This window comes from Pinus tabuliformis, chromosome 7, assembly GCF_031772625.1.
Source record: "Pinus tabuliformis cultivar Carrire ecotype Pingquan chromosome 7, CPIR1, whole genome shotgun sequence".
NCBI lineage: Eukaryota > Viridiplantae > Streptophyta > Pinopsida > Pinales > Pinaceae > Pinus > Pinus tabuliformis.
The window spans coordinates 933991200-934005620 of NC_142293.1; the positions used below are offsets into that span (position 1 = coordinate 933991200).

Below are 14421 nucleotides of genomic sequence, written 5' to 3' on the forward strand. Positions count from 1 at the left end.
AATCAAAACACAATATTGAAGAAGCAAAAAGAGCTTGAGGAGGTCATATCCAATAAAAACAAAGAAAATTCTCTTTAAAAGATCATATCCAGAAACTACTTGCACAAGTCAAAAAATGTAAAACTAAGAAGCACAAGTTAGAACAAGAAAAAGAAAGTTTCGACAAGAAGCTCAACGAAAGTCAAAGAAGGAAGAGGAAAATTTACACTTAAAAAACCTTAATAAAAAATTATTAGAATAAATTAAGTGTTTAAAAGATGAGAAGTTTGAATGCCAAAGTAAGTGGACTCAAAAAATGAGGAACTCTTACTCTCAAAAATCATAATCAGAGTCTGCTCACTCAAATTAAGAAACTTAAAAATGACAAGAAATCATTGAACAACAAATTAGAAAAAACTATTACAAAAGAAGTGTCAAAGTCTTTAGTCCACATTGAAGAGAAAGATACGAACACCGATCCAATCAATATCACAACTCAAGAAAGTGACAAACCAGTTGAAGGAAAACATATTCACATTTTGCAGTCCACTGGGAGATTTTGTGACCAATTCAACAACATCAGGACTTGAAGTAAATCAGGGAAGTGCCACACACATGATAAGGGAAAGTCAAAACAAAAGAACTCCTTATCGACATCTGAATCACAAGAGTAGACTTTTCAATCAATCTATGTACCAGTATCACTCAGAACATAAACAACAAACATATGTTCCAAGGAATACTGAAGTTTGTACAATCCACTCATGTAATAACAATTCATTACAAGTTTCCAGTCACCACAAGATTCAACAAAAGATTAACTTAGCATGGTGAGATCCCTTTTCAGTTCGACAATTTTATTTATCACTCCAAGGATCTTATCAGCGTGTGTCAACGAAGAATACCGAAAGATGCAAATAGTTTATAAGACAAAAAAATAGATGACATGCGTTGTCAACAATAAGCTTTGAGGACAAAGCTTTTTAAAGAGGAAGAAATGTTATGAATAAAAATTATATAAAAATAATGTAAATATAAATAATAATAACAATCATAGTAATGATTAATTAGTGATCATTAAATAATGATAGTACTAAAGGGGCATGTATAATGAGACATGACCTTTCATGAAGAGACACTTGCCTAGGTATATAAGTAGGCTTCATTTGTAACATTCATCATCACACTTGTATTCAAATATTCTTATATATAATTACTTGTCCTGCAATGGATGTCTTTGTCTTCAAAGTATTTTGAAGATTATTGTGAAGTACGAAGTTTGTTCGTTACATTGGTATTAGAGCATTTCTACTAGAGTACGAATTTTGTTTGTTACACAAACCCTACCTAGACCAAAGTGGAGGCCTCATCGCAAACTCTGCCTTTGAAATAATGGTTCAAAGTTCAAACCAATTGAGCTAAGCCACTAGGCTTGTATGTGTGTGTGTAGAAGGTTTTAGTCTTTAATTTAATGGTGACTTTTATGTGTTTTAGTCTCGACATGTTTTTAAGAAAAGAAAAATTGGGACAAGCAACTATGAGTAAAATTAATAATGCCACTTTATGCAGCTTTAATAAAGTTATGATTAGGTTATAATGTAATGTTAAGTTATGTATTCACTGAAGTCATTAAGTCGTTACATAAATATTGTATGCTCCAAGCATCAGAGTACTATTCTCACTTTTTTTGCATTGTATTCTCTGCCATTGTATTTGCCTGAAACTCTAACAAGTTAAGGATGAATATTGTTGAAATGCCTGACAAACATATATTTTCCATAATAGGGTCATGCATCTCTTAGATAACAACATAAAATGGGCTTGTCTGGTCTGGCTATTAAAACTTTGCATAATTATTCTTGGAAGTCCCAAAATTACACGACAAGGATTAATCAAATTTTGATCCTATAAGTCTGCTCCTTCTTTAATGATTTTTCAAATTTCCAACTAGATGGTGCCATCCTTCTGTACTTGAACGTTATTTCCTGTAGGATTGGATCTGGCTGGTATTACATGTTATCTAAGCTCTTTTTGCCTCTTCCTAGAGGTTGCTTTAGTTCCCTTTTAAGCCCCTTACCTTTTAATGACTTTTGAAAACTTCACTTTTTTTGTATATTTTACCTGAAAGTCTATCCCCAAGGATTAGCTTGATTGGTAAATGCTCTTGTCTGAAAATATATGGATGTCTTGGGATCAAATCCCATTGAGCTCCTTGGGGTTCCAGCAGGTACTTCAACCATACTCCATCTGGAAAAGTGAGGAAGTGGGGGGAATCCATGGGGGCTGGCAAGTCACCAGTTTCCTTATTTAGAATTGGAACACATAATACGTGGGTGAGGGATTATATTTCACTAGGAAAAATGTTACCTGAAATTTGTTGTGTTTGTGATCATGTCAAATTTACTGCTTTTCATTTCATTCTGATATGGTCTATCGTGTTTTTGGGAAAAGGAAAAAGTTGTTTAACAAGCTTGTTTAATTATCTGATATTGTCAGGGCATTAGCTTTGCTGCATTGGATACCTTCAGTTTTTCAGATTTGGATGTCGAAAGGATCCTTCGAATAGCTGGATATGGATTCTTTCTTTCAGGGCCTACATTGCATTTATGGTTTAACTTTATTTCAACAATTCTCCCAAAGCGTGATGTAATGAGTACGATAAAAAAGATAGCTCTTGGTCAGGCAGTTTACGGTCCTATCGTTACCACTATATTTTTCTCTGTGAATGCTTATTTGCAAGGTATGAAATTTTTCTTTTTCTTTACTTTCTTTTAATTGAATTTTAAGACATGAGTTTGAAAGATTATTTCTAATCACGGAAAGCATGGCTAGATATGAAACTAGTATGACCAAGTGTGAGTGTATTTATTCCATGCAATGGTATTAACTCAAAGAAACTTTTGGAATAGACAATAACTTTTTCTGCTTTAGGATGACGGGTTATAATTGCTATTTGGATATGTTACCTAAAGGGTTTGCGTGTCTGGCTATATCACGTGTACAATGTTTTATGTATTTTAAATTTTCAGTAAGTTCAAATGTTTCTTAGTTTTTGCTTGATGAGCTTAACTGCGAAACCTAGTTTGCTACATGGATTTCTATTTTCCATAAAATATTCTCAGTCAGTTTGATGAGTTCAACTGAAATCTAGTTCTTTACAGTGGATTTCTATTTTCCATAATCATGGTTATTTTGATTAGTTTCAACTGAAAAACCCAGTTTGTTATAAAGGACTTCTATTTCCTTTCTAGATTCTCAGAATATTCAATGTCTTATTTTCTGCTTTTCATTCCAATGCTGAGTGGAGTACTGCTTCATATGAATGATAGCGTAAGGGAACAGTCAATTCCTGCTTTTGAACAGTGTTGAATTCAATTTCCAAATCAAATCTAAATTAACATCGTAATACATTGATGCATATATGCAACTAGTGTAGATAACATAATTAAGTCCTCATCAGCAGAGGTCCAACAAGGACAGAAAAGATAGAACCACATTAACCAATAGATTTCCAGTGATCTATTGCCACGAGACATTTACAATGAGGTCCAAGATGATGATGTATAGAGAAAGATCTAGATGTCCATAATAGTTGCTGACTGTTAATCCCTTAGTCTAGACACTATCAAGCATAATACTATATATAACCATTTAACAATAACAGTTGATACATCGAGACATTTATATGGTCAACTCATGCTGGAAAAAAGCACTATATTTGGTGCCTATTATCAAGTCTGAAATCTAGTACAATCTCCCATTGTTCCTAAAGTCTGGATTATACTGTAAGAAACTAGGGTGCACACATTTACACAGAGAATGGTGGAGAGAGAAAATAAATATATATTTCAGAAAAGATGTTGCAGCAATACATCTCTCATAGAGCTGTACATATGTGGTTTTGATGATTTAACCATCTAACCCCTAACCTCAACATCTGATGTTGCATTCATCACATATCTAATATATTAAGTGTCAATTTATTAACTCCTGCAAGCAACATTTTATTGAGTGTTACCACTCTATGTCCACTATGTTTTTTTTATCTCAACTGTCACATTTTTTAATTTTATGTCTTTGACTGTAAATGAATGCACCAATCTTGTGCCCTAATGAGGTTGTCTATGCTGTTGGGGTTTCTTTCTCCCATGCTGTTGTTACTTAACATGCAGGCCATCTTTGAACATGGGCATCTTCATGCTCTGAAATATACTGCTATCTATGTGCATTTTGGATTTATGCCTTTGTGGTCTACCAGAAAAAATTGTCAGGTGGCTGTGTATGCTTTTGCCATTCATCTGATCTGTTAGTGTGGGCATCTGTGGTGGTTCAGGCCTGTTCTCTACTATTTCCTTATGTCTTTTATTCTTTGTGCAATTCTGTTCATCATCTATTCTTCGTGCTTGCATAATGTATTTTATTTTGACTTTATGGAAATTAAATCATAAGTCTTACTTTATCAACTTAATTATTCATACTCTCTCTTCTTTAAAACAAAACTTCGGTTTGCTTTTCTCAGATCTTTTCTCTTTTTAAAATCTCTTTTTGGAATTTTCTGAACTTTGTTTCTCACAATTCTTTGACTACATGCCTAAAGAATTGGTATTGTTCAGATACCATGTAAGAAATTAGGGATGTTGCCACATTAATACATCTCACATGTCTTTACATCATGTCTCGTAATAATTTCTAAGAATTGATATTGCTCTAACACCATGTAAGAAATTAGGGATGATGCCACATTGATACATCTCACACTTCTTTACATCATGTCTCATTATAATTTCGAATGCTGCTATGTGGTTATGGTGTTTTAACCACCTAACTCCTATCCACAACTAACATTACATTAGTCATATATCTAACAGATTAAGTGTCATAACTCATAAGTGATAATAACTCTTAACAACACTTTATTAAGTGTTAAATCTCTAACACATACTCCATTGATGATTAATCTCGTGCCTAGTATTTACGTGTAAAGTCCCTGTAAATCTTGGAATTGCATCGGAGCATATTGCATTTTATCTTGTTCTATTTTGCTGGTGGTGTAATGTGGCTTTGATTGAACCCCAATTGGAGTTCATTCTTTTTAGACAATGGGTCATTCCACATTTTGCTAGATTTCAGTATAATTTTTAGAATGACCAAAACACTGATATCTACATTAGAGCAAGTTTAACGTGGGTTAGAAACAAAGAAGATCATGACATGACTTGAATAATTTGGAGGGAAAAGTGTACTCTCTTCATCTCACATGGACTAATATTGACCACTTTGACCTTTGGGAAATAATTGAAGCTGGCCCAACAATTAAAACTGAAAGGACATTGCAGTCTACTAAGTAAAAAAGGGAAGTGGAATTCGTTGAGTTTGGAAGCCAACAAAAGCATAATGTAAGGAGAGGTGTGACACAGAAAATAATTTGATTGATTCATTTGAACAAGTTTTGAGTTTCCCTTATTAAATATTTTAGAACGTGGTATTAAGTTTGGAGTATTTTTGAAAAGGGTTCCAAAAAAGATCTGATTTGTACCAAGAATCAATTTGAATGCTGCCAGAAGAAAATATTGAGGAGGCTAGATAAGAATGTGTGACAATTCTTAGATGAACAAGGTCTCCAAAAAATAATAGCAGTAAAGAAGTTGGAACAATGTTGAGGAATCTGAGGAATAATAAAGAAGCTCTTGTAGTGGAGTTCAACAAGAGGAGCACCACTATTGTTAGTTTCAGGGAAGAATATGAAAAGAAAATGCTGGATCATCTTGAAACCAGTGGTAGCTATAGAAATAATAAAAGAAAGGATCCTAGCAACCAGATTACGAGGGATATGACTAGTCTCAATGAAGGTATTAAGATGAAACCGATTGCTGAAAATCCCATTGTTCACTGATGTATTAATGGATTGCCAAAGATCCTTAAGGATGGAGTCCCTCTAAGGCCAATTGTAAACACAATCGATGCCCCCACCTACCAGCTGCCAAAATTATTGTCTATGAAACTGAAACCACCAATATGTCACATGTTCATAAAAGATTCAATGCATTGTATGAATAATATTGAAAATATAAGGGTTCTTGAAGATGATATGTTGGTCAACGTAGATGTCATTTTTCAGTTTACAAAAGTGTTGGTGGATGAAGCTGTAGAAATAATTAACTGCATAATGGATCAAGAGACCACGTGTTTGATGAAGACATGCTTGAAGTCTACTTTAGCTTCCAAATTATTATATATGAACAAACATACGAGGTTGCTATAGGATCCCCTTTGTTTCTCACTGTCTCTAACTTGTACATGGGTTACTTTGAAAGAGTTGCAAGGAATACTTTTCCCACTCAAACTAATTATTGACTAATACAAATAGTGTCAATCTCTGAAAAAAAGAAAAAAAATGGAGCCTAATTAGAAAATAAAGGAAGGAAGTTTCTCCTATAAAGGTATCCCAATTGTAGATCTTAGATTATTTACATTAAAAGGGTGTATCCAAAGGAAAGAGATTAGTATCGCTATTAATCCAAACATCGAGGATAATTACATTAATATTAATTTGGCAAATCAACTATTAATTCTAGAGCCAAATATAGGTGAACGAGAAGGTCTTTTTGGCGGAAAAGAATATGAAATTAATGATTTACAAGTGACAATTGATCATTATAAGTACATATCTCAATTCCGTGTCGTAACTATGTTTAACCCAAAAATTGACATCATTTTGGGTCAACCTGGGTTAAAAGAATTGGGTATGTTCATGTTAAACTTATATTTTTTTTTTTTTTTTTTTCTATGTTTCCTTACAAAAAGAAGATGACCAACTTCCAGGATGTGACGATGAAGTCAAAACCGATAAAGCCTTCATCAGAAGACTTTAGGGATATTTTAGAATTAATGTTTCAAGATAATAAAAGAACTATACCAAAAAAACAGAAAGAGGTTGAAGAAGTCATCTCCAGTAAAGACAAGGAAATTTCGCACCTTAGAGAACACAATGAAGAACTACTTGAACAAGTCAAGAAAGTTAAAGGCATAAAGAAGGAACTCAAGAAGCACTTGTTGGAACAAGAAGAAGAAAATTTATGTTTAAAGAACCTTAATCGAACATTATTAGAACAAAAATCAAAAGTTTAAAAGATGATGAGGCTACTAAGAGTAAAATCAACAATCCAGAAAGCGAAGATGTTTTACGTTTAAGGAATCATAACTAAAACCTCCTTACACAAATAAAGAAGCTTAAACACGACAATAGAACAACTTCAAGAAGTAGTATTGAAATCTTCAGTCGTTTCAGGCCAAGTAGAAGAAAATGGAATGAATACCGATTTAGTGAATACCACATCTCAAGAAGAAGACACATCATTTAAAGAAAAAACACACTCAGATGTTTTGACAGAGGAAATTCCAAGTGAAGATTTTGTAACCAACTCGATGACATTGGAAATTGAAGTAAATCAAATATAGCCACACACGTGATAAGGGGAATCAAAAGAACTCTTTATCTACATCTGAATCACAAGAACAAACATCTCAATCAATCTACGAATTTGCATCACTCGGAACATAAACAACAAACTTATGTTTTGAAGAACACTGAAGTGCGCGCAATTCAGTCCAGTGGTAACAATTCATCACAAGTTTCCAGTAATCAAAAGATTTCACAAAAGATTAATTTAGGATGGTCAGATCTTTCCTCCGTGCGACAGTTTTATATGTGACTCCAAGGATCATATCAACTTGTATCAACAAAGATGATTGTCCCGAGATGAGAAGACATTTGTAGGAGAAAAAGAGATCAAGTCCTTTCATCAACAAGCTTTGAGGACAAAGATTTTTGAAGGGGAAGGCAATGTTATGAACATAATTTATGTAAAAGTAATAAGTATAGATAATAAATAATAATCATAATAATATGTAATTAAATAATAATTAGTTAAACAAAGAGGCATGTCTCTACAGACATGACTCTTCGTGAAAGGGTACTTCTTGGCTATATATACAGGGCCCTCACTCCCAATTATATCATCAATCATTCTCATACATTTTAATATACATATTCTTGTATCTCAATGGAGATCTTTATATTCCAAGTCTTCTAGAGTATTTAACGTGAAGAACGAACTTTGTTCGTTCCATTGGTGGAAAAGGTATGTTGATGATACCTCTTGAGAAATGTAGCTCGAGTAGGAACTTCTTGCACAATTTAAATGTTAATGTGCAGGAAGTGGTTCAATACATTTCATTGTTGAGCACCTCAGAAAGGTGGTCACTAATTCTGTCTTGCAAATTCAGTTGAAAAGTAAAGTGAAAGTCTAATGTTTTGAAAAGTCTAATTGGTCTTAGGTATATAAACAAAATGTTCTAGAAGTTCTAGAACATTAATGACTTAGATTAGGATTTATTCTTAGCCATACACCTCAAGATTGAGATAGGTCGCTGTTAGGATTGAGGAGATTAGTTATTTGAATTTCTCTTAAAGCATAAAGAAGACAAGATAGGAGAGGTCAATCTCACTTGAGAAGAGAACAAAAGAGATGGAAGAGGGCAGAGTTCATCGAGGAGAAGAAGTGAAGATTGATAAAGGGACTAGAAAGATATCAGCAGACCATACAGACCATACCATCGATGTAGGCATGCTTTCTTTGTGCATAGGCCATGCAATTTTAGATTTGTTCGTACACCTTTAGATTCAACCATACACTGTATTCATGGAGTGTGCTTTAGTGTTGAGAGGAGATGAATATCTATTTAATGTCTAGGAAAGGCAAAAACAGAGCAGGTCTTACTGTTGTAGATGTAGCCTCCTTTTCACAAGTCATACATTGCTGATGACGTGATTTTATTGACCGTACAACTTCTGCTTCAAGTAGGTTGCAGAAAGCACCTTGTAAGTTTTGATCAAAGGAATTAAACACTGATTAGAAGGAGAAATTCCTTGGGGCCGAAATTCTACATTTCTGGAAGTGCACAAGGGCTGGAGGAATGGAGGTTGAGGAGAAATAAGGGTTGGAGATTGGAGGTATTCCTCAGGGGAGAATTTAGCCAAAGTTGGGAGAGATTTCTAGTGGTGGATTTGGGCTTAATTCAACAATATCAGTTTTGTGGGGCGTTTTCTGGCCAAATTGGGCAATTTGCACTTGTTGGGGATCATCGGGGTTTGGTGGATTCAGCGCAAACCGTTTTTGGGTTTTTGTGGGTTTATTGAGAGGAGTTTCTGACTAATTTTATAGAATTTTCCGGGTGATATTCGGGCCTGAAATCCTAATTCTTATAGCAGGGCGAATTGCTAGTTCATTGGGGAATTTGCACCATTTAGTGTGTTTGATTTTGGCTTGGAAATAGGCCAAACCTTTTCTGGGTATTTTCGGGTTTGAGGAGAGGAGCTTGCGGCTGCAATTTCAGAGCATTTCGGGCATTATTTTGAGCAGGACGATCAATTCCATTCAACAGTCTACAATGGAGTTTCTGGGCAAGTTCGAGCTATAGATTTGGGCCAATTCCAACACCTGATCCTACACATTCTAACCTGGGGTTTGCGTTGCTTGCTGTAGCAAGCCCAGGTTCTATGGATTTCATCCTCTTGTACTTGATTTTCCATGCATAATTAATAAAATGGCTTAGGACTATTGCCCAGATTTTGGGGTTTTCTGATTTGTGCTCTTGTTCAGATTTTATTGTTGTATTTTAGTTCATGCATCTGTTATTTGTTGTAAATTTCAATTTGGAATATTGCAGTGTATCTTTGAATGCTATGCATTATGTAAGAAATATGATTTCTTGTTTATGTATATATTTCTTGATGGTTCTGCATGAGTTATTTTTCGCTACATGCTATTTATTTTTAATTAAATTGGTATCAGAGTTTAAAAATTAGTTCAAGAACGCAAGTACCTAAGGTACCTTGCAATTTTGGTATGTTATAATTTGATATTAGAGGAGAAATTTGCTGTGATGTGGCCCTGCTTGGAGCTGGGTATGTTACATTGTGGTATTGGAGTGAGGTTCCAATACTGGGCTTGTATGCGCAAAGGCCATTGCAAGTTTGCTAAGATTGCGGTTCTAGAGTTTCAATATGTGGTGAAATTGGGTGGAAATGATTAAATTGGAGAGAAATTCCCAATTTTTATGTGAATTCCATTGTATGGGCCATAGAGTGTTGAATAGGTGAGAATCGAGTCGAAATCAACCATGTGGAGCTTCGTCCAGAGCTTTCATGGCAACCTTGTATGAATTCTCTTTGAAAATTTTTTATACTCATCAACGACCTAGATTAGTTTTGATTTTGAAGTAGACAGTTCAGATTCACAATGGAATTGGCTAAAAATTTCCAAGTTTTTCCAAGTTTGCTGAAATAAAAGTTTTTTGTATACATCTGAGACAAGTTTTTCCAAGTTCGTTGGGAAATTAGCTTTTCTTATACCTCTGAAAGAAGTCACTTCATTTTGAAGACTGCTGAGAAGAAGTCAATTCATTTTGAAGACTATTGAAAAGAGATGTTTTATGGAGTTTGCTGGAAACCTAGTGCATTTGTAGGCCAACAAAATACATTTTGTAGTTTTGTCACTGAGAAGTTTTGTGGAGTCCGCCTATGAAATTTCCATGATTATAGTGACTAGGTATTATTCTTCTAACTTATGCAATTTATTTGTCTTTTGTAAATTAATATCACAACAAATAATGAACAATCCACTATTGCAATATTCACAAATAAAAACGTTGCAGAAAATAAAATACTGGAACTCTGAAATATGCACACACACGATAATTTTGACAATGTTATTTTTAGACGAATGGCCCTGGAAAAACCCCGAAGGGAAAACCAGTGCAACGGATGAGGGTTTTATTATTATTCAGCAATTTGAGAAATATTACAACTACTTGCCTTTCATTGGCAATGCTCTGACAAATATTGATCTTCACTGGAAAAATAATCTGGAGACTCATTGTCTCCCACTGCAAGTCAATTTGGCCTCTCCTAGGAAACTCGCATTCATCAGGGTATTCGAATTGCCTGGCTGGAAATGTGCACTGCTGCTTTTGGAAATTTGTACGTCACTAGGAACCCTTCCCTGTAAGTCGTTTTGCCTCCAATGCTGAACTAGGCCCGCTCACTTTGCGTCCGGAAGATAGATTCGACTCTGGCTCACTGAAATGAGCTCCTCTACCACATGCACTGCCAAACTGGCTACTCGCACTAGCTGATTCGACCTCCTCTGCAGATAATTTCAGCCTGCTCTTCCTGTCACCGAGACACTAGAAAATCTGAGGAAATCTTGTTCGGTATCTTGCTCTCAATTCTCTGCTGAACCCTTGCTGTTGACTCTCTCCCTAACTTCAACTACGCCCTTTGCTGAATCACTGCAACTGGGTAGTTGAACCGCCCAACTCTGTGTCTCCTCCAACCCCATCGACCTTGCTCTTATAATCTTCTGTTGGGCGACCAACGACCATCAATACACTCCATCAATACACTTTTCCGGAAGTCACTAGAGAAAAATCAACCTTGCTCAGTTAATCTGATTTAATTAACCACTTTTCCTAAGTGAGACTTAGGAAATAATTAATTATAGGCTAATTAACCTAATTGAGGTGTTTCTAAGGCTTTTCTCGCGAAACCTTTTTTGTGTTTTGGTGATCTTGTGTTCCTTAGCCTCTTAGACACCATAGAGACTAGAAGACCTGTCTGTTGCTACCCCAAAAACTAACACTACCTCTTAGCAAGGAAGGTGTTCTCCACTACTCCCATCCGCTCCTTGAAGTAGACAAACTTCGCTCTACCCAAGGCTTTAGTGAGGATATCTGCTACTTGCTGATCTATGGGAACATGTTGTAGCCGAACTGATCCACGTTGCTAGTGTCTGACATCTGTGATACAACTAGTTGCTATTAGCAAACCTTTGGAAAACAACGACTCGGCCCCTCCAAATCAATTTGGCCTCCTTCTGAGACTCTGAACCAACTCTACAATTGCGTTCCGACACCTCTCTGACAAACTCGCACTGCTAGAAATAACCACGACCATCACTGGAAAATCGAGCCACAAACTGGGAATTGCTTCTCCTCTGCAAATCGATCTGACTACCAAATTATCTCGTTGCTTGACAACTCCCTCTGCCTCAGTCAACCTGCACTACTATAGAGTTTGCATCCCCCCTTTGCAAATAGATCTCCCTCTGCCATTGAGAAGTTGGAAATCTCTGCGAAGAAAAATACTCTGTCAATCATTGTCCTCCAAGCTATTGCACTACTTTGATTCATCTGCTACATGTTGTAGTTGAACCAATATGTGCTTCCACTGCACTGCTCTGATCTCACACAGTTGATGCCCCAGCGCTAGAGTGGCTTTGGCTGGAACTACGCCTTGCTTACTACAACTAGCCAATTCGCACTGTCTCGCTTTTATCTCTGTACTGCTGCTATCACTGCGAACCTGCGTGTCGATCTCACTGTTGATCCATTGAGTCATTGCAATTGGCTCTGCATTGTCTCTTAAGCATCTGACTGCTCCTTGCTGACCTTTGATCCTCTTGCTACTAAGATACTTTGGGCTCCTGTATCAAAGGTAATGGCCCAATTGAGGAATCCCATGCAAAACAACTGGACCTGATCTACTGATCAAGCCCTCCTTGGCCATGATCTAGATCTCCTTGCTGCTCCTTCCTCGGACCCTGCCCGATCTAACATAGTGGAGTTTCAGATTCCTCCTCCTCCTCGAAGTATTGCTGCTATCAATGTGAATTCATCCTCCAACCTGGAGGAGAAATCCTCGATCTCAGCTGAAGCAATTGTTTGCTTCCATTTCTTGTCCTTCATCTTAGGACACTGACTGACATAGTGGCTAGGCTCATCACAACTGAAGAACTTGACATTCGATAAATCTTTCTTCTTCTTTTCTCCCTTTGAGTCCTGTCCTAGGCTGGGACCCTTCTTTGCTTTTCTCTTTCCTACAAGGGCAACGTTCTCCTCCTCTTTCATCTTCGTTGTCTTCCCACTGCTACTGGCAGCATCCTCGACCAAGTTGAGCCTTAGCTCCTCCTGAGTTAAATCACTCCATAGGCATTCCCAATTTGGAAGCTTGTCACGCCCAGAAACTACTTAGACGAACATATGCCATTCCTTGGTAAACCCATTAAGAGACTAATTCAACTCAGTTGACTTCTCTCCAATTGTTGCAAGTTCGTCTTTGAGAGACTGAATCCTGGTGAGATAGGTGGTCACATCCTCACCCTTTTGCATCTTGATCGTCCTTAGCTTCTATTTGAGGATCATCTTCCGATCCTTTGATGGATCCTGGTATAGCTTGACAATGGCATCCCACATCTCCTTCGTTGTTCCCTTTATGCGATATGCGAAACAATATGATCCCGTACTCCATCGAGGATCATCCTCTTAGCCTTGGTGTTATCCTTCCTACAATCATGAAACTGGATGGGATATGTTTGTACAACAATGACAGTTGTAGGAAACTCCTTCAAACCATGCTCATCTAACAGAAACAACATTTTGGCCTTCTAGATACCAAAGTTGGAAGTGTTAGAAAATCAGAAAGGAAGAAAGATTTTCTTTATGTTGATAATTACTTGTAATATTCTTATGTTCTTGTTAACTTTCTTATGTTCTTTTATCTTAGTTCATCTAGCAATTACCAAAACCATAACACGAAGATCAAAGACACCAGATGTAGGTGGACAACCATGGCAAAACCCCTATCTAGGGGAAAACCCAATCAACAACTCTTCCTTTAATAGTTTCATGAGATGATCCGAGACTGCTTGACCTAGACACAGAGTTTCTCCAAGCACCAAGTCAACCCTTCCCTTCTTCTGCAGATGATAACCTTCCAACAACTTCGACCTAGATGCAGTAGCAGATCTTCGACCCAGTGGCAGCAACATAAAATTCAACCCAGTAGCAGCAGCAAAATTTTCGACCTTGATGCAGTACTTCGTCCTTCCAGCAAATAGCCCAGTAAATTCACACGTGTGAGAGAGAGACAATCCAGAAACTTATTTAGCAATCCTTCTCCTTCTCCTGCAATTTCGTACACTTCTGCTTTTTCTGCTTGTATATCAAACTTGTGAGGGGATCCTCCAAATGAATCAAACTGCACTATATTTATAGCCTTTTTTGGAGTTCAAATTACCCTGATGTAGGCCGACTTGATTAAGTAAGGGCCGACTTGGTGTGGAGGTGACAAGTGACTTATTTTACTCAATAATAATTCTTTTTACATGATTCAATAGCCCAAGAAGGGTGTCATAAAATGGACAATGACTCTAATGACTCAAGACAAAACCTAGAAGTCCTCAATGGGGACTTTGACCTATAACTTTATAACCCAAGCATGAAACCCATGCTTCAATAAATCATAATAATAATAAAAAAAACTTTTTCTTTCTTTTCATAAATACATTTCATTATGACTCTAATAGAATTTATGAAGACTGA

The 14421-nt window shown here is 36.4% G+C and overlaps 1 protein-coding gene across 2 annotated transcripts in view; it reads left to right on the forward strand.

The window, feature by feature from the left end:
• Window positions 1-14421, forward strand: part of LOC149250707 (uncharacterized) — a 218118-nt gene that overhangs the window by 73749 nt on the left and 129948 nt on the right. For both annotated transcript variants that reach the window (XM_089459203.1, XM_089459202.1), the window contains exon 2: window positions 2476-2719. In XM_089459203.1, coding sequence (XP_089315329.1) covers window positions 2476-2719 — 244 coding nt within the window. The remainder of the gene's footprint in view (window positions 1-2475; window positions 2720-14421) is intronic.